General features: G+C 40.3%; 2 protein-coding genes across 15 annotated transcripts in view; both read left to right on the top strand.

The window, feature by feature from the left end:
* The window catches only part of LOC104111625 (uncharacterized), a 29,431-nt gene extending 17,827 nt beyond the window's left edge, over positions 1 to 11,604 (top strand). For 8 of the 14 annotated variants that reach the window (XR_011407839.1, XR_001972339.3, XR_689752.4 and 5 more), the window contains 3 exons: positions 8,432 to 8,635; positions 9,281 to 9,367; positions 11,283 to 11,544. Coding sequence is in view for 2 of the 14 variants with exons in the window: in XM_070174974.1 (XP_070031075.1) it covers positions 7,715 to 7,810; positions 8,432 to 8,617 (282 nt within the window). In the remaining 12 variants the exon portion in view is untranslated. Of the gene's footprint in view, positions 1 to 7,714; positions 7,811 to 8,431; positions 8,636 to 9,280; positions 9,368 to 11,282 lie in introns of all 14 variants that reach the window. The other 6 variants (XM_070174975.1, XM_070174976.1, XM_070174978.1 and 3 more) reach the window with 2 other exon arrangements.
* Positions 11,605 to 12,042: 438 nt separating this feature from the next.
* LOC108947784 (uncharacterized) overlaps positions 12,043 to 27,347 on the top strand; it is a 28,136-nt gene continuing 12,831 nt past the window's right edge. Inside the window, exons 1-8 of the mRNA XM_070176214.1 lie at positions 12,043 to 12,190; positions 12,574 to 12,815; positions 13,017 to 13,220; positions 13,330 to 13,422; positions 13,503 to 13,604; positions 13,716 to 13,827; positions 13,910 to 14,101; positions 14,197 to 14,281. Of these exons, the coding sequence (XP_070032315.1) occupies positions 12,043 to 12,190; positions 12,574 to 12,815; positions 13,017 to 13,220; positions 13,330 to 13,422; positions 13,503 to 13,604; positions 13,716 to 13,820 (894 nt within the window). The 3' untranslated portion in view covers positions 13,821 to 13,827; positions 13,910 to 14,101; positions 14,197 to 14,281. The remainder of the gene's footprint in view (positions 12,191 to 12,573; positions 12,816 to 13,016; positions 13,221 to 13,329; positions 13,423 to 13,502; positions 13,605 to 13,715; positions 13,828 to 13,909; positions 14,102 to 14,196; positions 14,282 to 27,347) is intronic.

Raw genomic sequence — 27,347 nt, 5'->3', positions numbered from 1 at the left:
GTTCCTCTGGAGCTCCTCAATTATTTTCTGCATAGCTGCATTGGCATTCCTCTCCATTAAGTGTCTTTCTTCTTGTTGTGAGAGAAGTAATAATGTTTCAACCTTAAAGATCAAATTTGAAATTGCTTGTCCCACTTCTTCATAACTTCTATGAAATTGCTTGCTAGTTTCAAGTTTCAAGATGTTCTATGGATTGAAGAAAGAAGAGCCAAGAAACATAAGAGGGATTGACAGATGCATTACCTTCTTTGTTTTCATACATTTTTCCTCATGTCTATTTTCTTCTGTTCTCTAAAATATGGGAGTAATTTGCCATTTATCTGTTCTTAGTTGTCTTATCCTATTGTCGCAATCCAAACAACTCTAAACCTTGGCCTTTGTTCAATTATTTGGTAAACTGAAAGCTCCCCGTGGATCCAGTTGTAGTTTAAAGGATGTTAATGGTATATTTTATGGTCTTTCATGAGGATAATCTTGTCATAGCATCATTATTGTTCTGCATATTCTCAAAGGTTAGCTTTAGAGATCCAAATCCTTAGACGGTCTATTAATCATTTGTATCTTCCTTGCTATACAACTGATAAACTAGTTTATCTTGAAGACAAGAGATGTGGTTTCTCTTTGTTAACTGTTAAGATGTATGTTTGGGATCATGACACTACTAGAAATTGGAGCTATGGCAATGCTTTTTATTGCCACGTATTAGTAACCGTTGCTATAGATTTTGTATTGCAACGGGTTTTTTTTTTTACAAATAATTATTGGAACCACCGGACACTTAGCAACCGAACCGTTGCAATAGTGTTAAAACCGTTCCGATAGAGGTATATATGGCAACGTTTTGTATAACCGTAGGAATAATCTATCTATGGTAACGGTTGGATAAATTGTTTTTGCTATGGCGACGGTCATTAATTCCCTCCTTATTTTTCACCCAAATTTTCTATACCCGCTAAAATGAATAGGGCCCATAATCTGATTTTCAATTTTTATTTTTTAGTTTTTATATCTAATAAAATAGCAAATATGTAAACCTCTAATTTTAGTGTACAAGTTCTTTAACATTAACTCCTCCAGGCTCAACACCGTACCTCTATGCTTTCGGAAATTATGAGGAGACGATCGAACAGTCGGTAATCGAAGGCTCAACCCCATAATCGGCCGCGCCGGAGGCGGCGGTGCTAATCCTTTAGTGTTTCTCCAAATCTGAAAATCGGTAAATATACTTGTTTACCCGAAAAATCGGATAACGTTAGATTTGTGTATGGTTCTAAGGATATGCGATACAATTTGATATAAATCATGTAAAAAAATAGAAATATATATATTCTTGACTATGAGAATGAGAATAGTGAGCAAAAAGAACGAATAAGATAAAATAAAACGAGCACAAGGGGATATCTTTCAATGTGAGAAGCGATCTTTTTTTTTAGTCCGCCGTTTGCTTACAATCTATGTCCCTCTTATAGTAGAGGGATCCTACTTTATATACAATAAAAAATACGTAGTGGAGAGCCCATGATGTATTGTCTCTTCCTCGATTTCGGCCAAGATTCTCTCTCATAGTGCAGTTGCAACGGCCCTAGTCCGCGAGCTCGATACTGGCTCGAGCTCGGTACTGGATCGAGCCCTCGGCCTTGGTCCGAGCTCGATTCCGACTTGGGATCTCGGTATTCGGGGTGAGTGTTGGTCGGTTCATGCATCTTCGATAATCCCCGCTTTGCCTCATAGTTCGATTTGGATATAAGCTCGATAATGATATCGAGCTTGTCATTGATCGGTCTTAGAGCTCGAAGCTCGCCGCCCGTACTTCGGACCTTGACCGAGCTTGTCATATAGATATCCTTTGATCGAAACATTATCGTCTTGACTAGTCCGTATGACTTACTCAAATCGGTTTTGACCGTACACAGATAGTCCCCTCGTTTCTCGGAAAAAGATGTGACGAAAAACGATATGATTTTCCAACAGCTCGATCAGATATATACTGACGTTTTCATCGATCCCAACCCTGGCGTATGTGATAGCTGTCCCATCGGTTTGGTTTTACCGAGGCATTTAATGTGTCAGACGGTGGTCGGCCACCTCTGATATTGAACCGTCACTTCTTCAATCTATAAATAGCCTTTCCTTCCACCATTCATCATTTTAACGTCTTCAATCTTCCAAATTTTTCAAGTTCCTTTTCGTCGTTTCTGAGTTTTCTGCTTGTAAACCTGTGAGTTTTACTGCAAACTCTTCCTTAAAACACCAAATACTTCCGTTCTTTGTTTACAAAATTTTAAATGGTAAAAACGTCTAAAATTGTTTCGCAAAAAGAGACTGTTTCTTCATCTCGACCTGCTGGTGGCGAGGATGTGTAAGAGTCCCGCCCTGAGGAATTCGTTCCGGTTGGGTGTTCGATCGTAGGCCATTTTAAAATTGAAAAGCCTTCTCCGAGACCGGGTCGGTGTGAGCCGATGTCGAGGTACCAATGTTCAATCACCGAAAAGGTTCTCGATAAAGTCATACAAGAATGCAACTAGGATAATAAACTCGTAGTAATCCCATCGCCCGATGAATCAATTACTACCTACGTCGAAGGGTTCTTAAGTGTTTATACTTATCCTTTCACGTTGGGACCCCTAGACCCCGTCATTGTTGCCTTTTGTAAGAGGTACGATGTGACCCTCGGCCAAATTCACCCTTTCTTTTTGGAGGATAGTGATTCTTCTTCGATTTTTCTCGAGCAAGCTCGAGGGATGTATCTTCACCCTCGATCATCTTATGCGTCTTTACATTCCCCGACTTTATCGAGGAGGGCTGATCAAGCTTGCTCGAAATCGAAATAAAAGTAGCCTGCAGGCTTAGTAGTCGAGTGAATGATTCGAACTCGAAATAATATAGCCCGTAGGCGTAATAGTCAAAGTAGCCCGTAGGCGTAATGGTCGAGTGAGTGTTTGCTCGAACTCGAAATAAGAGTAGCCCGTAGGCTTAGTAGTCGAGTGAGTGATTGCTCGAATTCGAAATAAAAGTAGACCATAGGCATAATGGTCGAGTGAGTGCTTGCTCGAACTCAAAATAAAAGTAGCCCGTAGGCTCAGTAGTCGAGTGAATGATTCAAACTCGAAATAATATAGCCCATAGGCGTAATAGTCAAAGTAGCCCGTAGGCTTAGTAGTCGAGTGAGTGATTGCTCGAACTCGAAATAAAAGTAGCCCTTAGGCTTAATAGTCAAAGTAGCCCGTAGGCTTTAGTGGTCGAGTGAGTGCTTGCTCGAACTCGAAATAAAAGTAGGCCGTAGACGTAATGGTCGAGTGAGTGCTTGCTCGAACTCGAAATAAAAGTAGCCCGTAGGCCTAGTAGTCGAGTGAATGATTCGAACTCGAAATAAAAGTAGCCCGTAGGCGTAATGGTCGAGTGAGTGCTTGCTCGAACTCGAAATAAAAGTAGCCCGTAGGCTTAGTAGTCGAGTGAATGATTCGAACTCGAAATAATGTAGCCCGTAGGCGTAATAGTCAACGTAGCCCGTAGGCTTAGTAGTCGAGTGAGTGATTGCTCGAACTCGAAATAAAAGTAGCCCGTAGGCTTAATAGTCAAAGTAGCTCGTAGGCTTTAGTGGTCGAGTGAGTGCTTGCTCGAACTCAAAATAAAAGTAGCCCGTAGGCGTAATGGTCGAGTGAGTGCTTGCTCGAACTCGAAATAAAAGTAGCCCGTAGGCTTAATAGTCAAAGTAGCTCGTAGGCTTTAGTGGTCGAGTGAGTGGTTGCTCGAACTCGAAATAAAAGTAGCCCGTAGGCGTAATGGTCGAGTGAGTGCTTGCTCGAACTCGAAATAAAAGTAGGCCGTAGGCCTAGTAGTTGAGTGAATGATTCGAACTCAAAATAAAAGTAGCCCGTAGGCGTAATGGTCGAGTGAATGCTTGCTCGAACTCGAAATAAAAGTAGCCCGTAGGCTTAATAGTCGAGTGAATGATTCAAACTCGAAATAATGTAGCCCGTAAGCATAACAGTCAAAGTAGCCCGTAGGCTTAGTAGTCGAGTGAGTGATTGCTCGAACTCGAAATAAAAGTAGCTCGTAGGCTTAATAGTGAAAGTAGCCCGTAGGCTTTAGTGGTCGACTAAGTGCTTGCTCGAAGTCGAAATAAAAGTAGCCCATAGGCATAATGGTCGAGTGAGTGCTTGCTCGAACTCGAAATAAAAGTAGTCCTTAGGCTTAGTAGTCGAGTGAATGATTCGAACTTGAAATAAAAGTAGCCCGTAGGTGTAATGGTCAAGTGAGTGCTTGCTCGAACTCAAAATAAAAGTAGCCCGTAGGCTTAGTAGTCGAGTGAATGTTTCGAACTCAAAATAATGTAGCCCATAGGCGTAATAGTCAAAGTAGCCCGGAGGCTTAATGACCGAGTGAGTGATTGCTCGAACTCGAAATAAAGGTAGCTCATAGGCTTAGTAGTCGAGTGAGTGATTGCTCGAACTCAAAATAAAAGTAGCCCGTAGGCTTAGTAGTCAGAGTAGCCCGTAGGCTTAATAGTCGAGTGAGTGATTGCTCGAACTCAAAATAAAGGCAGCTCGTAGGCTTGGCAGTCGAGCGAATGATTTGAACTCGATGCAATGCAGCCCGTAGGCGTAATAGTCAAAGTAGCCCGTAGGCTTAATGGTCGAGTGAGTGATTGCTCGAACTCAAAATAAAGGTAGCTCGTAGTCTTAGTAGTCGAGTGAGTGATTGCTCGAACTCGAAATAAAAGTAGCCCGTAGGCTTAGTAGTCGAAGTAGCCCGTAGGCTTAATGGTCGAGTGAGTGATTGCTCGAACTCGAAATAAAGGTATCCCGTAAGCTTGGCAGTCGAACGAATGATTCGAACTCGATGCAATGTAGCCCATAGGCGTAATGGTCGAGTGAGCGCTTGTTCGAACTCGATCCTGTTTGCATAATAAATCTTGAACATAGAATATCGGTAAAGAAGAGAGCTTTCTTTGCAAGTCATTATACATGGCTTCATGTTTTGCATCAAGACTCAGGCCAACTACATAAGCATGGTTTGTTTTGATCATTTGGCCCTTACAACGTTTCCCGTTGAGACATTGTTTGTCATGAAATAACGAAGTAGCTTCCTTTGCACGGAACTTGATAATGATCACATGTGAGTTCAATGATAAAGCCCCCCCCCCCCAGTGTACGATGTTGATTTTAAAGAGGCCTCGGATACTCAGCAGTAGTAACGGACTATATGGTTGGTATCTATCGCTGGTCGACTTTTGCTTTTTCGTAACGGACTTAGAAATCAACTGGTCATCTTCGACGCTTATTTTGGATTGATATCGATTGTGCACATCGGTCCAAGTAATAGCTGGGTACTCGATCAGATTTTGCTTCAGCCGCCGTGAAGCCATCGAGCTCCGCTCATTTAGACCTTGAGTGAAAGCTTGAACAGCCCAATCGTCTGTGACTGGTGGCAGATCCATTCGTTCCATTTGAAAATGAGCTACGAACTCCCTTAGCATCTCGTTATCCTTTTGTATTACCTTGAACAGGTCTGATTTTCTGGTTTCGACTTTTATGGCTTCGGCATCTGCTTTTACGAAGCAATTTGAAAGCATAGCAAATGAATCAATGGAGTTAGATGGTAAATTATGATACCATATCATTGCCCCTTTTGATAGGGTTTCACCGAATATTTTTAATAATACAGATTCGATCTCATCATCTTCAAAATCATTGCCCTTGATGGCACACGTGTAAGAAGTGATGTGCTCGTTGGGGTCGGTCGTTCCGTTATATTTGGGTATTTCGGGCATACGAAATTTTTTGGGGATTGTTATTGGGGCTGCACTCGAGGGAAAAGGCTTTTGAATGAATTTTTTCCAATCTAGCCCTTTTATCATTGGTGGAGCTTCCGGGATCTGGTCGACCCTAGAATTATATGTTTCTACTTTTTTATTGTTGGCTTCGACTCGTTTTGTGAGTTCCTCGAGCAATTTAGTAATTTCGGGAGTAGTCCCCGATTCTTGCTAATTTGATTTTACTACGGCTAGTTCTGTTCTGTGGGTGATTTCTCGAAGTGGATTGGGCTCCGACCTGCTTTGTACCTGAGTTTGGATCTGCAACTAAGCTATCGCTATTTGCTGGGCTTCTAACATCTCGAAGATCATCCGTAAACTGACTCTGATCTCCTCCACATTATGGGTGTCTCGAGCTACGGATCGAGTACCGCCCTGAATGCTTTTTTCCCGTTCGGAACGTTGGTTCGCCTCAAGAGCCACTTGTGAATTGACATCTAGCGGTACTTCGACTGGAGCTTCGGTGACTTCGTTAATTCGCCTTCCGGCCCTGGGTGTCAAGTTGTTGGTTTCATCTTGAAGGCCGGCTTCGTGGTCGATAGGTAAAGCCATCAATCGAGGGTTTGCCATTGTTGATTTGAAGTTGTAAACTGGTGTGTATTGCAGATTTGTATCAAACAACCACTGTTACCCTTAGCTCCACGGTGGGCGCCAAACTGTTTACCCGAAAAATTGGATAACGTTAGATTTGTGTATGGTTCTAAGGATATGCGATACAATTTAATATAAATTATGTAGAGAAATAGAAATATGTATATTCTTGACTATGAGAATGAGAAAAGTGAGCAAAAAGAATGAATAAGTTAAAATAAAACAAGCACAAGGAGATATCTTTCAATGTGAGAAGCGATTTTTTTTTATTCCGCCGTTTGCTTACAATCCATATCCCTCTTATAGTAGAGGGATCCTTCTTTATATACAATAGAAAAATACGTAGTGGAGAGCCCATGATGTATTGTCTCTTCCTCGATTTCCGCCAAGATTCTCTCCCATAGTGCAGTTACAACGGCCCTAGTCCGCGAGCTCGATACTGACTCGAGCTCGGTGCTGGATCGAGCCCTCAGCCTTGGTCCGAGCTCGATTCTGGCTTGGGGTCTCTGTATTCGGGGTGAGTGTTGGTCGGTCCATGCATCTTCGATAATCCCCGCTTTGCCTCGTAGTTCGATTTGGATATGAGCTCGATAATGATATCGGGCTTATCATTGATCGGTCTTAGAGCTCGAAGCTCGCCGCCCTTACTTCAGACCTTGACCGAGCTTGTCATGCAGATATTCTTTGATCGAAATATTATCGTCTTGACCAGTCCGTACGACTGACTCAAATCGGTTTTGACCGTACACAATACTCTTATTGCAAAAGTTTCTTAACTCGTGTGGGTATTGATTTTGGGCCTTATTCATGAATTAATCAATTGAGTATATCAATCTTGAAAGTGGGTCTCAACTTGAGTATTTGCTCATGGTTGAAGGCTTAATTTTTAGCAGCTTTTTTAATTTGTTTTTGTTTAAATTTCTGGGTTGGTTTTTTGTGTTTTTGTTTAAATTTCTGGATTGGTTGCTCGTGGGTTGGTTTCTTGTGTTTTTGTTTAAATTTCTGTGTTTCTGTAAGCTTCCTTCACGTGGGATTTTGGTTTTGTATTTGTTTGATGGTTCTGTAAGCTTCCACCTATGCTTCTCGGGTAACTACACTCAAACAATCTGCCTTCATTTTGCAAAATGTATCTGTTCAGCCCTGCATCTGCTGAAACTATTGTTGTCTCCCCAAACAAATTTGACTTGTTAAAGAGAAAAAAAAAAAAAAAGAAGAAGCGGAAAATCCCGCTAATTAATTTATTTATTATTACAGGAGAAAGAAAAAAGAAGCAAAAAATCCCGCTAATTAATTTATTTATTATTACAGGAGAAAGAAAAAAGAAAGTTTTCCACATCAACTGTCCCTAAGCTCTCTTCAGTCTTCTGGGTTTTCTCCATTTTCACTTTTTTGAGATTTCAACTGGTAACTCTTGTTATTTTGTGTTTGTTTTGCTGCAGTATTTTTGTTTCAATTGTTCTTCCCCCATCTTTTTTATGAATCTAATGTGTATTTATATTGATGGTCTGAAGCTTATTGGGGAAACACCCCATTACCTATTACCATAATTTGATGGTGTTTGTCTGTGTCAATTTTGGTTTATCAAGTTAAAGTTATGACATTTCTTACTAATACTGCTGAATTCTACACAAAGCAACTTGCTCTTCCTTCCTACCTTAAGAAACATATTACAATTGAGGACCTTTAGGGTTTACAGTCTCTAGTTTTAGAAGAATTTGGAGTATAAACTTGTGGTCTGGTCTTATACTTAAAGTGGGTTTTAGACGAATGATTACTATCCCCTAAATATGTGTTAGAGGATCAACCCATTGATCCTACTGATGAAGTTGTAAAAGAGTTGGGTAGCTTCCTCGGCACATTGGGAAGGAGTGAGACCTTTTGTCCTCTTAATGTATTTGATTGGAGGAAACTAGATACAAAAAATGATATTTGGAAATATGTCAAGGTTTGAAGTTCCTAATGTTCAATAAGTGTGGATGATATTTCACATTTTCTTATACTAACCTAATTCCACTAAATTTGTAGGAAAAATATGACATTCCTGAAGAGGCGAAGCAATGGATTTTTTATTCAATTTGTACTGCTTGGAGAAAGTATAAAAGTCAGTTGAAGAAAAAGCACTTTGAAGCATATGAGAATGACGACCTTCGAATGGAGAATAGGCCTATAGATGTTCAGGTGTCTCACTTTAAAGATCTTCTTGAATATTGAAAGTCCGATCCCGCCAAGGTAATTGCATCCAACTTTTGCCAACTTTGTTCCGGAATCTCACTTTAAAGAATTAGAAGGAAAAATTCAAGCTGACACTCAAATATCGCTGGCAGTCGGCTATAATCTTTAGACTATAGATTAATAAATATGCTTCTTTTATAAAAAGTGAATTAAGGCCCATGTTCACTATTGCTAATTAAGCATGATAATTTATTCTGTGCAACTATAGCATCTGTTTGATGGAGGTTGAACCAGAAAGACGCTTCTTTTATAAAAAGTGATAGCATATAGAACTACTGATTTGGATTTCGTATGATTTTGCGCTACTGAAAGTTTCTGCATTGATTTTATTCACTATGAATGTCTACTGAAAGTTTTTGCTTAGATTTTATTAAAATATTTATATTGTGATTGGTAAAGTTACATAAGAATGTGTTAATTACAGTGATAAAGCTTAAATTCATTTGGATTATACGTATGTGGACCTCGGATTATACCCTAAAGAGAATGGAAACACCACAAACTTCTTGAACAATTGGATGATTAGTTGTCCAATATAAACCATGAATCAATATTTCAGAGATATTAAAATCTATTAAAAAAATGTGCTTTTTAGCGCTTTCCAGAAACAATAGCTGACACCAATTGCTTGTTTATTTGCAGAAAACGTCTGAGACCAATATCGAGAAGCGAAAAAAGTTGAAGCATCCACACACTGCTGGCAAAATAAGTTTTGCTCTAATCATCGAGGTTTGATGTTTTCTTTTATTTTTCTTAAAGTATGAACTTTCTAACTTTGTATGAAAAGATTCTTATACCAGTTTTCATGTGACTAGGGAAAAAAGAAGGAAATGACTGATACTTCGGATATTCTAACTGTTTCTGCTTTGCATACTTCTTGGGTGATTTAACTGTTTCTGCTTTGCGTACTTCTTGTCCTCTGAAGTACCTTTTAATGGCGTTTGAGATTGGTACACTCTAAAGTCTATGCCATGATTTAGGTTCAAATATCAAACATAATTAGTTATCTAAGCAGAACTTCCATGGAAAATCGAGTTATATTCCTTGGCAATACTCTACTGGGACACTCTAAAGTCCCCCATTCTTGAAAATTGTTTCGTCATTGTCCCCTCTTCTACCGCATCTCTTCAACAGCAGTCGCCGCAATCTCAATTATCAATTTGATTTAATGATTTCTGTTTATGTGCATATTATGTGTTTGTGAAAATGCGTCGATTTACTGATTACCAGTGATGTCTATTTTAAAATGACCGTTGTGTATGAGCCGACGCTATATGTATATTTCCATTTCTGCCTCAGAAAATTGTCCATTGGCTCTTTAAAGAGCTGCTTGAATCAGATCTGGAGATGGTACATTGCCTGTAGGAATTACGTAGCTGCAGCATCCGGTACAGGGCTGCTCAGTTACCAATCTTGCCATCCTCTGGAGTTGATACATTGCCTGTAGGAATGACGTAGCTGCTAGATAGATCTAAAGGTGACTTCCCAGCTAATTAGTCAAGTACAAGAGTACTAAACCTCCACGAATGAGAGTAATCTTTGGTACATCTTCTCTTGTAGCTGCCATCTGCAGTCAGTATCTTTTTCCATTAGGGAAAAAAGATTAACTGATCTGCGATATTCCGTTGGGTTGTCCTTTGAACTTTTTGACAACTGCATTTCTTAGTTATGTAGTGTACTAGTTGGGAAGTTTGGGATTGAGTTGTGTGTGTGTCATTCATTTGAGAGTTCATGAATTCATTTAAAAAATTTCAGTGGCATTATTGTGTGGTGTTCTGCCTTGATGAACCACATTTTGAACTTGGTAGCGTAGTTGCTGATTTATTGTCTTTGTTATGTGGTGTTCTACCGTTAATTATCACTTGTGAACTTTGGGCTTAGTTGCTTATTTATTGCTCCCAAGAGTTTTCCTCTCTCCTATTCTTGTTGGTCCTTTCTACAGCACTTGGCACATGCCTTCGCAACCTATCTATTAAGCTATTTGATTCCACTCATGTATCATGCATTATTTGGGTTGTGTTGCCTTTTATATGGGCAATTACCGAGGCATAGTGTAGCTTACTCACCCATCGTCTTTTCTTTACATCTAGTGTTTTAGATTGTGGAGAGGCGTCTCTTTCGAGTCTCCCCGACATTCTTCTTTTGCTGCATCATTTTTCCTCTCATTGTTTCAATTTGCAGTTCCTGACTTCTTGGTTTCTTCTCTCTAATGGTGGTTTCCATTATCGTCTGAGATGGGTTCTGAATATGTCTCTAGGATATTCTTGGTTCTTTCCTAATGAAACATGTAATCTTTACTATCTTTCCTCTTCACTAATCTGTTAAGTTGAGTTCTAAATTACTTGTTAAGTTGATTTAGTTATTTGCCTTATTAATTGGCGTGTGGCAGACATGTATCTTTTTGTACTTCTTGTGAACTGTTTTTTGAAATTTTGCATTCTTGGGAGTATCTTTTTATGTGTTGTTGATGCCTTATCTCCTGAATATCTTTGTCCGTATATTATGGGATAAACTTTTGCCATCCAATTTTGGGGTTTAATGCTGAATTTTATACTTCCTTTTTACCCTTGGTTTTTTGGACCAACAGAATTTTTAGATCGGATTCTCTTGAAGGAATAATGACTTTATTTATACTCTTTTGTAGGTGGAGTAGATGAAGAAATGGAAGACGGAGGCAGTGATGAAGATCTAGATCTTACTTAAGAGAATTTTGAATTGTTGTAGATGCATGTGGCGGTTTCTAGGAATGTTTGTTATCAACATTTTAAAACTTTTAACTCTTGAAATATCAAATGTATGTACTTAGTAACATTTCATCACTTCTATGGATTTATTAGCTTGTTGGACAATTTAGATTATGAATAGTTTTATTTTGTTATTTATATAATTTTTAGTGTTTTATAGTTTATTGTATATATATGTAAATCTTTATTTACAACAAAGGCAATATTTTCAATTCAATTAAACTGTTACAATAGCTAACAGAACCATTGCCATAGGACCTGCAAATCGTTCTAAAATAATCTAAAAACCGTTGCAATAGGTAGTTCAACTGTTGCAATATCTTAAAGAAGTCATTGCCATTTCTATAATAGCCATAAAGGATTAATAGATATAGTAACGGTTATTTACCGTTGCATTAAATGTTATGATAACGGAATTCAACCGTTGTAGTTGATAAGAATAACCGTTCCAACAGGAAGAGGGAAAACCGTTGCGATAGACTACACTATAGCAACGGTTATCTGAACCGTTCCTTAAGCTCTATAGGCACGCGAGCTTGTGGAACGGGCGTTGAACCGTTGCAATACCGCTATGGCAACGGTTTATCTATCTGTTGCAACGGTTTTTCATGCGTAGCCATAGGTGAATTTTCAAGTAGTGTGAGTTTATACTTAAAACTAATGATCAACTGTAGAAGGACAACTGCACAGTTGTGCAACAACGGTAGAGGGACGACTACACAGTTGTACAACAACTGCAGAAAGACAACTATGCAGTTGTGCTACAACAGTTCTAGTTTTTGGGTTACATATGCTTCTCTTGGCTTTTGTACTTATAGAAACCTTGAAGATAACTTCTTTCAACTTATTAGGACACTCTTTTGTTGTTTATTTGTACTTTTGTCGCACAGTAAGGGGAGAATCTACATAAAGTTCATTGTGTCTGCATCTTTTGGTTGTGTTACACATTGTGAAACTAACAAAACTTTGTCATTAGGATCAGTTGCTTGCTTCCTTTCATGTGATGATTCTTGATTTCCTACGGCCTTAACTTTAGTTCCAATATGAGCACTTTGTTGTAATTCATTGACATTGTTGTGACATTTATAGTAATATTCCTTCTTTGCTAGTCTCTTTCAGTAGCGTAATATTAAAGTATCTGGAGTTAGGATTCTTGATGTCATCAGATGATTCAGATCTTTTTCATTATAGGTAATTCAGAAGCAAAAAAGGTTCGTAGGCCTACTTTACTGAATGATATTTTGAAACTTCCGCCGGGGAAGACAATTGACGTGTCGTTTAATAATCGTAACCAAGCTATTGGGAAAGAGGGTCGAAAGCTTCCTAGCTTTCTAGGAATTATTGCCAGAACTCCAGAACTAACACCTCTACATGTAGATGATTGGAGAAATTTTGACAACGAGGAAAAGAAAAAATTGGTGGATTTTGTGAGGGTATAGAGTAGTTGTTGTTGTTGTTGTTGTTATTATTATTATTATTATTATTATTATTATTATTATTATTATTATTATTATTATTATTATTATTATTATTATTATTATTATTATTATTATTATTATTATTATTATTATTTTGTGAACATGCTCTTTCATTTATACACGATATTATCTTCTAAATATTGGCTTTTATTTTAGAAGAAGTTCTCTATCCCAAAATGTGGAGAAGCGTGGATCTTAAAGACACTAGGAAAGAAATGGAAAGATTACAAGTGCGAATTAAAAGGTGAATATGTGCGAAAATATAAGACTAAAGATGCTTTGCTAAAAAATAGACCAAGTCGCATACCGAGGGATCAATGGAGTGGTCTTGTCTCTTATTGGCTTTCTGATAAAGCTAAGGTATCAACCTTCAAAATTCTCCTAGCTCATTTTCATAGCGTTTTGAGTGTTGTTATGCTCAATTTATATTTATAAATTATAAGATATTGTTTTAATGTTTCACTGACAGAGATGTACCCAAGCAAATAGAAATAATAGGGCCAAACAAACGAGGCCTCACACAGGAGGATCCAAAAGTATTGCCACCTTGATAAATGAGCAGGTAAACCAGTGAAAATTATAAACTATAATATTTTAAACTTTTTTTATCATGCATATATGATATCATTTTTATTGTATTAGGCTGTAAACGGGATAGAGCCTACACGAGCAGAAATTTTCATATTAACTCATAAAAAACATAATGATGGTAGGCCACTGGATGATGATGTTGCCAAGACAATCGTAAAATTTATTCTTTCCTTTATTTTTTTGGTTTGATGACTCCTTCAAACAATTTGCATTTTTTACTATTCATGAATTCCAAAATGGATTTATTGTGTATTATATGGCCAGAAAATGATAAATGAAAGGATGAGCAATAGTGAGAGATCTACTGAGCAACCTCCTCATAGTGTTGCTTGGGAAGGCGATGTGTATTCTCCAGGTGTTGGAAAATAAAAAAAGTGTGTATGTTCGTGGTTTAGGACTTAGTCCAACTTCCTTTGTTCTATGGGGTAGTAGGTCTTCCTTAAAAAATATTGTTGCAGATGATTCTTCTAATGAGGTTATACAAAGGTTAGAACAACAGATAATCGAGTTAAAGGAGAAACAAAATGAAGAAATGAATATGATGAAACAAAATTAGGAGGACATGCAATAAGAATTACTCCAAATGAGACAATTAATGCGCAATTATGCTCCTAATGCATCTATGCCTCAAAGTAGCAATGGCACCTTAGGTGAACAGGTAACTCCATTACATAAACTTTAGATATTTTTAATGAACTTCTAATCATATAAAAGTATTGTTATCTAACATGTTAATATTTATTAGATCCCCGACGCCAATAATAGACATGAACGAGTACCACAAACATCAAGAATACAGAGTGTTGCTGAAAATGCTCAACCTTCACATGGTACTACTCATCTTTGTCCTTCGTCGCTACTGTTTGAGTTTTCCTCCTTCGATTTTTATTAGCTTTTTGTTGTATTTGGACTTACCTTGGACGCTTCTTGCTTTTATATATTTTCTTTTCTCACTGTTGTTGATGTCACAAAGGTTATGATAATTTTTAAAAGTACAAGACACACTAGCATGTGTTGAACATTATTATTACAGCCTGCCTAGGAGTTTCTGCTGTTGTTTCCTCAGGTTTGGAGTTGTATTCTGTCTGGTAGGTGACCTTACCACCAGTGTCCAATCCACCCCAGCTGCACTTCTATGTAGTCCCCACCATTAGATGAATTTGAAACGTGGTCCTGGTCCTCAACATTAACAGATGCAGCTTCCAAACAAGTTGTTTGTGCACCAGCTTCAACAGTAGCAGCTGCATTTGGTGTACCTATTACAGTAGTTGTTTTTACCTTCTTAGTATACTGGCCCTGATCCTTAGAATTTTGCCCAGCTGTTGTAGCAATAACCTCACCTAAATTCATCTCACCATCACATGTAGCTACAATATGAGAAGTATTCGTGCCTAGCTTAGCAGTCTGCTCATTGCACTTGGGATTTTCCACTTGTAACTCCTGTTCGTGCTTCTCCACCATAACTAATTTTTCAGCTGGTTCAACAGATGCAGTAACAGGTCTATCATGTAGTACTGATCCTTTCAAAATCGAAGTCTTGCCTACAACATCTGTTGCTTTAATATCTGGATTTTGCCACTGTACCACTACCAAACAAATGTAGTCTTCTAAAACTGCCTAACCATGCACCTGCACGCATGTAAACATATTTGCTATAGGTTGCAGAGTATGGAAATTTGTGGGAGGTTGTTCTACTTATTACTAGTGACAAACCATTTGCTATAGGTTGCAGATTTCTGCTGTTGTTCCTTGGGTTTGGAGTTGTATTCTGCCTGGTAGGTGACCTTACCACCAGTGTCCAATCCACCCCAGCTGCACTTCTATGTAATCCCTCACCATTAGATGAATTTGAAACGTGGTCCTGGTCCTCAACATTAACAGATGCAGTGTCACGACCCGAAATTTTCACCTTCGGGACCGTGATGGCGCCTAACATTTCAATTGCTAGGCAAGTCAATGTTAGAGAATTCTTTAAGCCAACTTTAGTCAGTTTCATAACAGAATCAATCAAGCTAAATAGAAGCTAAAATTGAAATGCGGAATAACATAAAGCCCATCTTATACAATTCGAATCCGGAGTCACAACTCACGAGCTTCTAAGATTTTTTACAAACAGAGTCTGAAAGAAATACAACTGTCCTGAATAAAAAAAAATAGTAAAATAGGGGAGACAAAGGGGGACTCCAAGGTCTGCGGATGCCAGCAGATCTACCTTGAGTCTCCAATAAGCAAGTCCAAGCTGCTAAACCTCACGATCAGCTAGGACCGGTACTAAAATCTGCATAAGAAGTGTAGAGTGTAGTATGAGTACAACCGACCCCATGTACTCATAAGTGTCGAGCCTAACCTCGACGAAGTAGTGACGAGGCTATGACAAGACACCCACATAATAAACCTATGCAAATAACAATATATGTACAAGAAAATAACAATAACAGTTAAACGTGTATTATAGGGAGGGGGACATGCTAAAGGGGCACAAGATATAAGAGATACAACGGAAATAATAACCAGAACAGTCAACATGCTTTTAACCAATGAAAACAACTAAACACAATGAAGAAAATTTGCACGGCATCACCTTTCGTGCTTTCACTCAACCTCACAATATAAATCAATAGATACGGCACGACATCACCCTTCGTGCATTAACTCTCATAACATGACACGGTATCACCCTTCGTGCATTAACACTCACAATATGGCACGACATCACCCTTCGTGCATTAACACTCACAATATGGCACGACATCACCCTTCATGCATTAACACTCATAATATGGCACGGCATCACCCTTCGTACATTAACACTTTCATTTACCACATAACAATGAACAAGTAATAACAAGGGGATAGAATCAACAAGAACAAGCCTTACCTCAACAATGGTTCCACAATACCAATCCCAACTTTGGAATCAATACTCAATTATCACAAAATCCCGTAAACATGATAAGAACGATCAATTTAGTAAGTAACTAGTCTAAGCATGGATAACAAGATCAAAGTAAGCAATAAACTTCAAGGAACAAGTGCCCACCCGCATACTTTAACCCGACAACAACACATAAGTACTCGTCACCTCACATATACGTTATACCCAACATCTAAACATATAGCAAATAGATAAACAAGTCCTAATCCCGCAAGTCGAGGTTAACCACGACACTTACCTCGCTTCAAAAGTCCACTCAAAATTCAATCACAACTTTACCTCTCAAACAAGCCTCCGAACCAATAGAATCTAGCAAATTACCAACCAAACGATTCAAATTAAGCCTTAAGAACTACCCACGATTGCAAAGGATTCAATTTAGGTCATTATTAAAAAAGTCAATAAAAGTCAACCCCCGGGCCCGCTTGGTCCAATCCCAAAATTCGGACCAAAACCCGATTACCCATTCACCCCCGAGCCCGGTTATGTAATTTGTTTTGATCCGACCTCAATTTGAGGTCTAAATCCCCATTTTATAAAACTCCCTAATTCTATCCAAACCCCCAATTTCCACCATAAAAACACTAGATTTTAGGTTGAAATCTTAGGGAATGTAGTGAAAGATTGAAAGAAAATGGATTAGCATAACTTACCAATGATTTTGGGAAGAAGATTCCTTTGAAAAATCGCCTCTAGGGTTTTCTTGTTTTAAAAATTTGAAGAATGAAGTAAAATCCCGTCTAACTCCCATTTTGATTAGTTGCAGATGTCGCATTTGCGACCTGGGGTTCGCAAATGCGAGCCCCACAAATGCGAAGAAACAGTCGCAAAAGCGAAGTCCATCCAATCTCTGCTTTCATCGCATTTGCGATGAATGGTTCGCAAATGCGAACTCTGATCTTCCGCAAATGCAACCGTTTGATCGCAATTGCAATCCTGTACCCCCTGACCCACTTCGCAAATGCGAAGCTTTGTTCGCAAATGCAAACTTGAGGTGCTCCAGTTACTCTTCGCAAATGCGATGAGTTGCTCGCAAATGCGAACCCATCAGATGTCGCAAATGCGAAGCCTGGCCTCACAAATGCGAGATTAGAGGCCTGCACCAGAACTAAAACACACAAGCAATATTTCTAAGTCTAATTTCACTCTGTAGCCTATCCGAAACTCACCCAAGCCCTCGAGGCTCTAAACCAATTGTGCACACAAGTCTAAAACCATCATACAAACTTTCTCGCGTGATCAAATCGCCAAAATAACACCCAAAACAAACGAATTTAGCATCAAATCAAAGGAAATTTTCAAGAAAACTCATGAACTTCTAATTTCACAACTGGACGTCCGAATCACGTCAAACCAACTCCGTTTATCACCAAATTTGACAGACAAGTCATAAATATAGTATTGGACCTATACCGGGTTTTGGAACCAAAATACGGACTCGATATCCAAAAAGTCAAACATTCGTCAAACATTTCAAAGTCATTAAGCCTTTAGCTTTCAAATTTCAACAAAGTGCGATAACGCGAGCTAGGGACTTCCGAATTCGATTCCAGACATACGCCCAAGTCCCAAATCATGATACGGACCCACCGGGACAGTCAAAATATGAATCTGAGTCCATTTGCTCAAAACGTTGACCGAAGTTAACTAAAATGGATTTTAAGGCAAAAATTTCATATTTTCTCAGTTTTTAACATAAAAGTTTTTCGGAAAAACATCTGGACTGCGCATGCAAATCGAGGAAGACTAGAATGAGGTATTTAAGGCTTCAAAGTGCAGAATTAGGTTCTAAAACATAAGATGACCTATCGGGTCATCACATTCTCCACCTTTAAAACAACTGTTCGTCCTCGAACGGACATAAAAAAGTACCTGGGCCGGTGAAAAGGTAGGGATATCTACTCTGCATATCCGACTCGGACTCCCAAGTAGCTGCCTCGATGGGCTGACCTCTCTACTACACTCGGACTGAAGGATAACTCTTCGACTTCAACTGATGAACCTGCCGGGCTAGAATAGCCACCGGCTCCTCCTCCTAAGTCAAATCCTTGTCCAACTGGACAGAGCTGAAATCCAACACATGGGACGGATCGCCGTGATATTTTCGGAGCATGGACATATATTAAAATCGGTGGCAACGCAAGCCTGTAAGCCTCCTCTCCCACTCTCTCAAGAATCTCAAAAGGCTCGATATACCTAGGGCTCAACTTGCCCTTCTTTTCAAACCTCATCATACCCTTCATGGGTGATACCCGAAGCAACACTCTCTCTCCGACCATGAATGCAATATCACGAACTCTACGGTTGGCATAACTCTTCTTCCTGGACTGAGCCGTGCAAAGTCGATCCTGAATAATCTTGACCTTATCCAAGGCATCCTGTACCAAATTTGTACCCAATAACCGAGCCTCCCCCGGCTCGAACCATCCAACTGGCGATCGGCACCGCCTACCATATAATGCCTCATAGGAAGCCATCTGAATGCTCGACTGGTAGCTGTTGTTGTAGGAAAACTCCGCGAGCGGCAAGAACTGATCCCAAGAACCTCCAAAATCTATAACACAAGCACGGAGCATATCCTCTAAGATCTGAATAGTGCGCTCGGACTGTCCGTCCATCTGAGGATGAAATGTTATTCTCAGCTCCACCTGCGTGCCCAACTCACGTTGTACTAACCTCCAAAAGTGTGAGGTAAACTGCGTACCTCGATTAGAAATGATAGACACAGGCACACCGTAAAGACGGACGATCTCGCAGAGGTAAATCTCTACCAACCGCTCTGAAGAATAAGTAACCGCCACGGGAATGAAGTGCGCTGACTTGGTCAGCCTATCCACAATGAACCAAACTACATCGAACTTCCTCTGAGTCCGTGGGAGTCCAACAACAAAATCCATAGTGATACGCTCCCACTTCCACTCAGGAATATCTAACTTCTGAAGCAAACCACCAGGTCTCTGATGCTCACACTTTACCTGCTGACAATTTAGACACCGAGCTACATATGTAACTATATCATTCTTCATTCTCCTCCACCAATAATGCTACTGCAAGTCCTGATACATCTTAGCGGCGCCCGGATGAATAGAATATCGAGAACTGTAGGCCTCCTCAAGAATTAACTCATGAAGTCCATCCACATTAAGCACACAAACACGACCTTGCATCCTTAAAACTCCATCATCTCCAACAGTAACCTGCTTAGCACCACCGTGCCGCACTGTGTCTCTAAGGACAAGCAAATGAGGGTCGTCATACTACCGCTCCCTGATGCGCTCAAACAAGGAAGACCGAGCGACTGTACAAGCTAGGACACGACTAGGCTCCAAAATATCCAATCTCACAAACTGGTTGGCCAAAGCCTGAACATCCGCTGCAAGTGGTCTCTCACCGACTGGAATGTACGCAAGGCTACCCATACTCGTTGCCTTTCTACTCAAAGCGTCGGCCACCACATTGGCCTTCCCGGGATAATACAAGATGGTGATATCATAGTTTTTCAATAGCTCCAACCACCTCCTCTATCTCAAATTGAGATCCTTTTGCTTGAACAAATACTGTAGGCTATGATGATCCGTGAAAACCTCACACAACACGTCGTAAAAATAGTGCCTCCAAATCTTCAGCGCATGAACAATGGCTGCCAACTCTAAGTCATGGACAGGGTAATTCTTCTCATGAAACTTCAACTGCCGCTACGTATATGCAATCACCCTGTCATCCTGCATCAATACTGCATCGAGCCCAACACGGGATGCATCATAATATACCGTATAAGATGCTGAACCCGTGGGCAACACCAACACTGACGCTGTAGTCAAAGCAGTCTTGAGCTTCTGAAAGCTCGCCTCACACTCGTCTGACCATCTGAACGGGGAACCCTTATGGGTCAACCTGGTCAATGGGGCTGCCATAGATGAGAACCCCTCCACAAACCGACAGTAATAAATTGCCAAACCCAAGAAACTCCGGATCTACGTGGCTGAAGTGGGTCTATGCCAGTTCTGACCTGCCTCAATCTTCTTATGGTCTACTTGAATGCCCTCTGCTGATACAACGTGACCTAAGAAAGCGACTGAATCCAACCAAAACTCGCACTTTGAAAACTTAGCATATAACTGCCTGTCTCTCAGAGTTTGAAGTACAATCCAAAGATGCTGATCGTGCTCCTCTCGACTGCGGGAGTAGATCAAGATATCATCAATAAACACAATCACAAAAGAGTCCAAATAAGGCTTGAACACTCGGTTCATCATATCCATAAATGTTGTTGGGGAATTTGTCAACCCAAAAGACATCACTAGAAACTCATAATGCCCGTACCGAGTCCGAAAAGCTGTCTTAGGGACATCGGATGCCCTAATCATCAACTGATGGTAGCCCGACCTCAAATCAATCTTCGAAAACACCTTGGCACTGAAACTGATCAAATAAGTCATCAATCCTCGACAATGGATACTTGTTCTTGATAGTGACTTTGTTCAACTGCCGATAATTTATGCACATCCTCATCGATCCATCCTTCTTCTTCACGAACAACACATGCGCACCCTAGAGCGAGATAATAGGTCTAATGAAGCCCTTATTAAGCAAATCCTTCAACTGCTCCTTCAATTCTTTCAACTCTGGCGGGGCCATACGGTATGGCGGAATAGAGATGGGCTGAGTGCCCGGAGCCAAATCAATATAGAAATCAATGTCCTTATCGGGTGGTATCCCTAGCAGGTCTGTAGGAAGCACCTCTAGAAACTCACGAACAACTGGTACTGAATCCATGGAAGGAACCTTTACACTAGAATTGCGGACATAAGCCAAATAAGCTAGACACCCTTTTTCGACCATACTTCGAGCCTTCATATAAGAAATAACCCTGCTGGAAGAATGGCCAGGAGTCCCTTTCCACTCTAATCAAGGCAACCCCAGCAAGGCTAAGGTCACGGTCTTGGCATGACAATCCAATATAGCGTGATAAGGTGACAGCCAATCCATACCCAAGATAACATCAAAATTAACCATATCGATAAGTAAAAGATCTACACTAGTCTCAAGACTCCCAATGGTAACCACACACGAACGATAAATGCGATTTACAATAATAGCATCTCCCACAGGTGTGGACACATACACAAGAGCATTCAAAGAATCACGAGACACAACCAAATATGAAGCAAAACAGGATGACACGTAGGAGTAAGTAGAACCCGGATCAAATAGGACTGAAGCATCTCTACTACAAACTGAAATAGTACCTGTGATAATAGCGTCAGATGACTCAGTCTCGGGCCTGGCTGGAAAAGCATAGCATCGGGGCTGGGCCCCACCACTTTGAACTACATCTCTAGGACGGGCCCTAACTAGCTGGCCTCTACCTCTAGCGGCCTGACCTCCACCTCTAGCTGTCTGACCCCTACCTCTAGCTGGATGGGCGGGTGGTGAAGCACCCGATGCCGAGACCATGGCATGAGAACCTTGATGTTGTGAACTGCTCGATGCATGAGGGAAAAATCTAGCAATGTGCCTCGGATCACCACAGGTATAACAGGACCTCGGCTGCTATGACTGCTGACCCTGAAACTGACCCTGTCGACCTGAGTAACCACCCTGAAAACTCTGGAGCGGAAGTGCACTAATAGGAGTTGGTGGTGCACTGTAGGCTAGCTGGTCGGAATAAGGCATATGAGGGTCACGTCCACCTAAAGCACTGTGGGATGCCTGGAGCGCTGAATGAAACTGCCTAAGAGGATGACCTCTACCAAAATTACCCCTGCCTCCAGAGGAGGCACCACTGAACCCACCAAACTGACGAGGCCTCTTATCAGACCCCTGCCCTCTATCCTGTGCAAGAACCATCTCGATCCTCCTCGCAACATTAGCAGCCGCCTGAAAGGAAATATCACTTCCGGTCTCCTTGGCCATCTGAAGCCTGATAGGGTAAACAAGTCCCTCAATAAACCTCCTCACCCCCTCTCTCTCTATAGGAAGCAGAAGAATAGCATGACGGGCCAAATCCACAAAATAGATCTCATACTGAGTAACAGTCATACTGCCCTACTGGAGACGCTCGAACTACCGACCATACTCCTCTCTCAATGTGACAGGAAGGAACATCTCAAGAAATATTTAAGAGAATTGGTCCCAAGTAAGAGCAGGCGAACCAACTAGTCTGGTCAACATATAATCTCTCCACCATCTCTTGGCGGATCCTGTCATCTAGAATACAGCAAAATCAACCCTATTGGTCTCAACTATACCCATGTTTCGCAATACCTCATAGCAGCGGTCAAGATAATCCTGTGGGTCCTTAGAAGGTGCACCACTGAAGTGAACTGGAAAGAGATTGGCGAACTTGTCCAACCTCAATAAGCCCTTAGAAGACATAGCTGGTCCATCACCGGCATGTATCGCAACAACCGGCTGAACTACTTCAATAAGCGGGGCTACTGGAGCCTGATACCGGGGAGCCATCTTCTCCTGTGAGACGGCTGGTGCCATGGGAAATGTACCAGCCTGGTCCACACTCTCCATAAGGCCCACCAAATGGACCAAAGCATCCTGAAGCACTGGGGTGGCGATGAACCCCTCCGGGACTTGAGCTGGTCCGACAGGAATAGTCTGGGTTGGAACCTCCTCGCCAAACTCTACCTGAGGCTCCACTACTGGTGTTATTGCTTGAGCTCTGGGCTGAGCTCTGCCTATTACACCCCATGTTTTCATACGTGAAAGTACGCCATAAGTAAATTGATGAAATCTCGGAAATGAGATATTACATCCCGCATTTTCATACGTTAAAGTTTCGTCGTAAGTTAATCAACATAAGGTCGGGAATGAGATTATTTTTGAGGTTATAAGTTTTATTCTATTTCAAGCAAGTGAGAAGTAAATTCATGAAGGTGAGAGGGTAAGCAAATCGAAGAAAATGAGTTTCATCAAGTTTGACATTTTGAGATAAAATACGGTCCAAGCTATAATACCCCATATTTATGGACTAGTGTCATACAAGGTACCACATGACCATGATAGTATGATATATAAAGTGTGTTAAAAGTGAGTAGTATTTTAAGTAATTTGAGATAATTCTTAATTATGTGGATAATTGGTTAATTAATAATTTTTGGTGGGAGATTAGCTAGTTAATTAGAATTGTGGATAAGCTTAAGGTGCCCAACGTGGAAGCAAGATGATCAATTAAATGACTCCTTATTCACAAAGCAAGGTGGCACATCTAAAGAGTTTTGTGGCTTAGTAATCACAAAGAAGTGGGGCACACAACCCATAATCTTAAAAGCTTTTCCTACAATATTAAGTGAGATAGATTGGCTTGCTAAGTAACTGGTGGGATTCTTAAACAAGACTTCATATGAATCCTTTACAATGCTTATGGCAACGTGATTTTGCTTCAACAAAGTTTCATACGAAATTATACTGCGTAATAGCAACGGGATTTATAATTCTAAGAGAGCACGGTACAATCTTTTTCAAGAATATCATACGGATTTTTCCCTACTTCGATCCGCCGTTACATGTTTTGTCGCGTTTGACGGATATAGGAAGGATTGTCAAGAGAATCGACTCAGGTATGTTAAGGCTATCCCCTTTTTTTGGCATGATTCATACGGTACAAATGAAACGAGCAAACGCACAGTTTTCATAAATGACTCTATTCATAGAAGTACTAGGGGTTCCTATGTTCTTGATTCCCCATGTGAATAATTATTATATTTTCTGTTCATGGGTCTCAAAAAAATATGTAGTAGATAAAGTTTATCCGAAAGGCATATTGATCTTACGATATTGTGAGAAATCTTATTAACGCAGTTCTTATGCATTTTATGAATTTATACATATACATTTACCCATGACCAGATGGCGTTATATACGCGTATATTATATGTATATGGGATATGGGAAAAGGTTACGGCGTTATATACGCACCACCACCTGATCAGCTGGTATACGTTGATGATTTTCCCATAGTGGCCGAGAAGATATGATGGGATGCCCTCAAAGGCTTGATGATGTTATGAATGCATATACCTATGCATGGTATGGCATTTATACTCATATGCATGACATTATAAATATTAAATGATTCACAGAGCTATTCAGACTTACATGTTGAGTCTTTTACTCCATGTTTCTCTATGTCTTTTATTTACTAATTTTCATTCCTTACATACTCGGTACATTATTTGTAATGACGTCCCTTTTGGCTGGGGACACTGCGTTTCATGCCCGCAGGTCCCGATAGACAGGTTAAGAGTCCTCCAAGTAGGCTATCAGCTCAGCGGAAAGTGTTGGTGCGCTCCATTGCTCCGAAGTTGCTTATTTGGTCAATATGATTTGGTCATGTATTGATTAGTATGGCGGGGCCCTGTCCCGACCTTTGTGGTATTTATCTACTCTTAGAGGCTTGTATACATATGTCATGTACGTGAAAGATTGTATGGCCTTGTCGGCCTATGTTCAGTATATGAGTGATCATTTTGGTCTTATAGGCCCGTATGTCATATGTATAAGATTGTATTACATGTTGGATCATCCAATGTTGAGTGTTTCCTCATGTTTTATTCTACTTATCTCACGACAGCCTCTCCGGCTCATTTATCTATGATAGTACGATACGAAAAGATATGTTACGTAAGTACTCGGTTGATTAAGGTACCGGGTGCCCGTCGCGGCCCATCGGTTTGGGTCGTGACACTGCCCCTGCCTCGGCCTCTGGAACAGCCTCGGCCTCGACCTCTACCCCTCGTAGGAGTTGCCACTGGGGGCTCTGGCTGCTGCTCAGCTAAAGATGCAGTACGTGTTCTTGCCATCTGCGAGAGAATAAGAGCAGAAGAGTTCAATTAGCAATGAGAGAAAAAAATTGCACGACAGAGTAGAATATAACTCAAATTTGTTCCTAAACTTCATAGCCTCTAGAAGATAAGTACAGACGTCTCTGTACCGATCCTCTAGACTGAACTAAGTCTACCCGTGACTTGTAAGACCTAGTCAACCTAGTGCTCTGATACCAACTTGTCATGACCCGGAATTCCCACCTTCGACACCGTGATGGTGCCTAACATTTCACTTGCTAGACAAGCCAACGTTAGAAGATTCTTTAAGCCAACTTTAGTCAATTTCAATAACAGAATCAATCAAGCTAAATAGAAGCTAAAACTAAAATGTGGAATAATATAAAGCCCATAATATCTGATACAATTCGGATCTGGAGTCACAACTCACGAGCTTCTAAGATTTTCTACAAACATAGTCTGAAAGAAATACAACTGTCCTGAATGAAAAGAAACAGTAAAATAGGGGAGATAAAAGGGGACTCCAAGGTCTGCAGATGCTAGCAAATCTACCTTGAGTCTCCAATAAGCAAGTCCAAGCTGCTAAGCCTCACGATTAGCTAGGACCGGTACCAAAATTTGCACAAAAAGTGCAGAGTGTAGTATGAGTACAACCGTCCCCATGTACTCGTAAGTGTCGAACCTAACCTCGATGAAGTAGTGACGAGGCTATGATAAGACACCCACATAATAAACATGTGAAGATAACAATATATGTACAAGAAAACAACAATAACAGTTAAACATGACTATAGGGAGGGGGACATTCTAAAGGGGCACAAGATATAAGAGACACAGCGGAAATGATAACCTGAATAGTCAACATGCTTTTAACCAGTGGAAACAACTAAACACAATGAAGAAAATTTTCACGGTATCACCTTTCCTGCTTTCACTCTCAACCTCACAATATAAATCAATAGATACGTCACGGCATCACCCTTCATGCATTAACTCTTATAACATGGTACGACATCACCCTTCGTGCATCAACACTCACAATATGGCAAGGCATCACCCTTCGTGCATTAACACTCACAATATGGCACGACATCATCCTTCGTGCATTAACACTCACAATATGGCACGTCATAACCTTCGTGCATTAACACTCTCCCTTACCACAGAATAATGAATAAGTAATAGGAGGAAGATAGAATCAACAAGAATAAGCCTTACTTCAACAGTGGTTCCACAATACCAATCTCAACTTTGGAATCAATACTCACATATCACAAAAGCACGTAAACACGATAAGAACGATCAATTTAGTAAGTAACTAGTCTAAGCATGGATAACAAGATCAAAGTAAGCAATAAACTACAAGGAACAAGTCCCCACCCGCATGCTTTAACCCGACAATAATGCATAATTACTCGTCACCTCACATATACGTTGTACCCAACATCTAAACATGTAGCAAATAGACAAACAAGTCCTAATCCCTCAAGTCGAGGTTAACCACAACACTTACCTAGCTCCAAAAATTCACTCAAAGCTCAATCACAGCTTTGCCTCTCAAACAAGCCTCCAAACCAATAGAATCTAGAAAATTACCAACCAAACGATTCAAATTAAGCCTTAGGAACTACCCACGATTGCAAAGGATTCAATTTAGGTCATTATTGAAAAAGTCAACAAAAGTCAACCCTCGGGCTCGATTGGTCCAATCCTGAAATTCGGACCAAAACTCGATTACCTATTCACCCCCGAGCCCGGTTATGTAATTTGTTTTGGAATCTGACCTCAATTTGACGTCTAAATCCCCATTTTATAAAAATCCCTAATTCAACCTAAACCCCCAATTTCCACCAAAAAAACACTGGATTTTAGGTTGAAATCTTAATAAATGTAGTGAAAGATTGAAAGAAAATGGATTAGAATCATTTACCAATGATTTGGGGAAGAAGGGCTCTTTTAAAATTCGCCTCTAGGGTTTTCTTATTTTTGAAAATTTGAAGAATGAACAAAAATCCTGTCTAACTCCCATTTTGATCAGTTGCAGATGTCGCATTTGCGATCTGGGTTTTGCAAATGCGAGCCCTGCAAATGCAAAGAAACAGTCGCAAAAGCGAAGTTCATCCCATCTCTACTTTCATCGCATTTGCAATGAATGGTTCGCAA

The sequence above is a fragment of the Nicotiana tomentosiformis genome, chromosome 5, assembly GCF_000390325.3.
Source record: "Nicotiana tomentosiformis chromosome 5, ASM39032v3, whole genome shotgun sequence".
NCBI classification, from domain to species: domain Eukaryota; kingdom Viridiplantae; phylum Streptophyta; class Magnoliopsida; order Solanales; family Solanaceae; genus Nicotiana; species Nicotiana tomentosiformis.
Note: the sequence above shows the minus strand (reverse complement) of the source record. Positions and strands in the feature narration are given on the sequence as shown.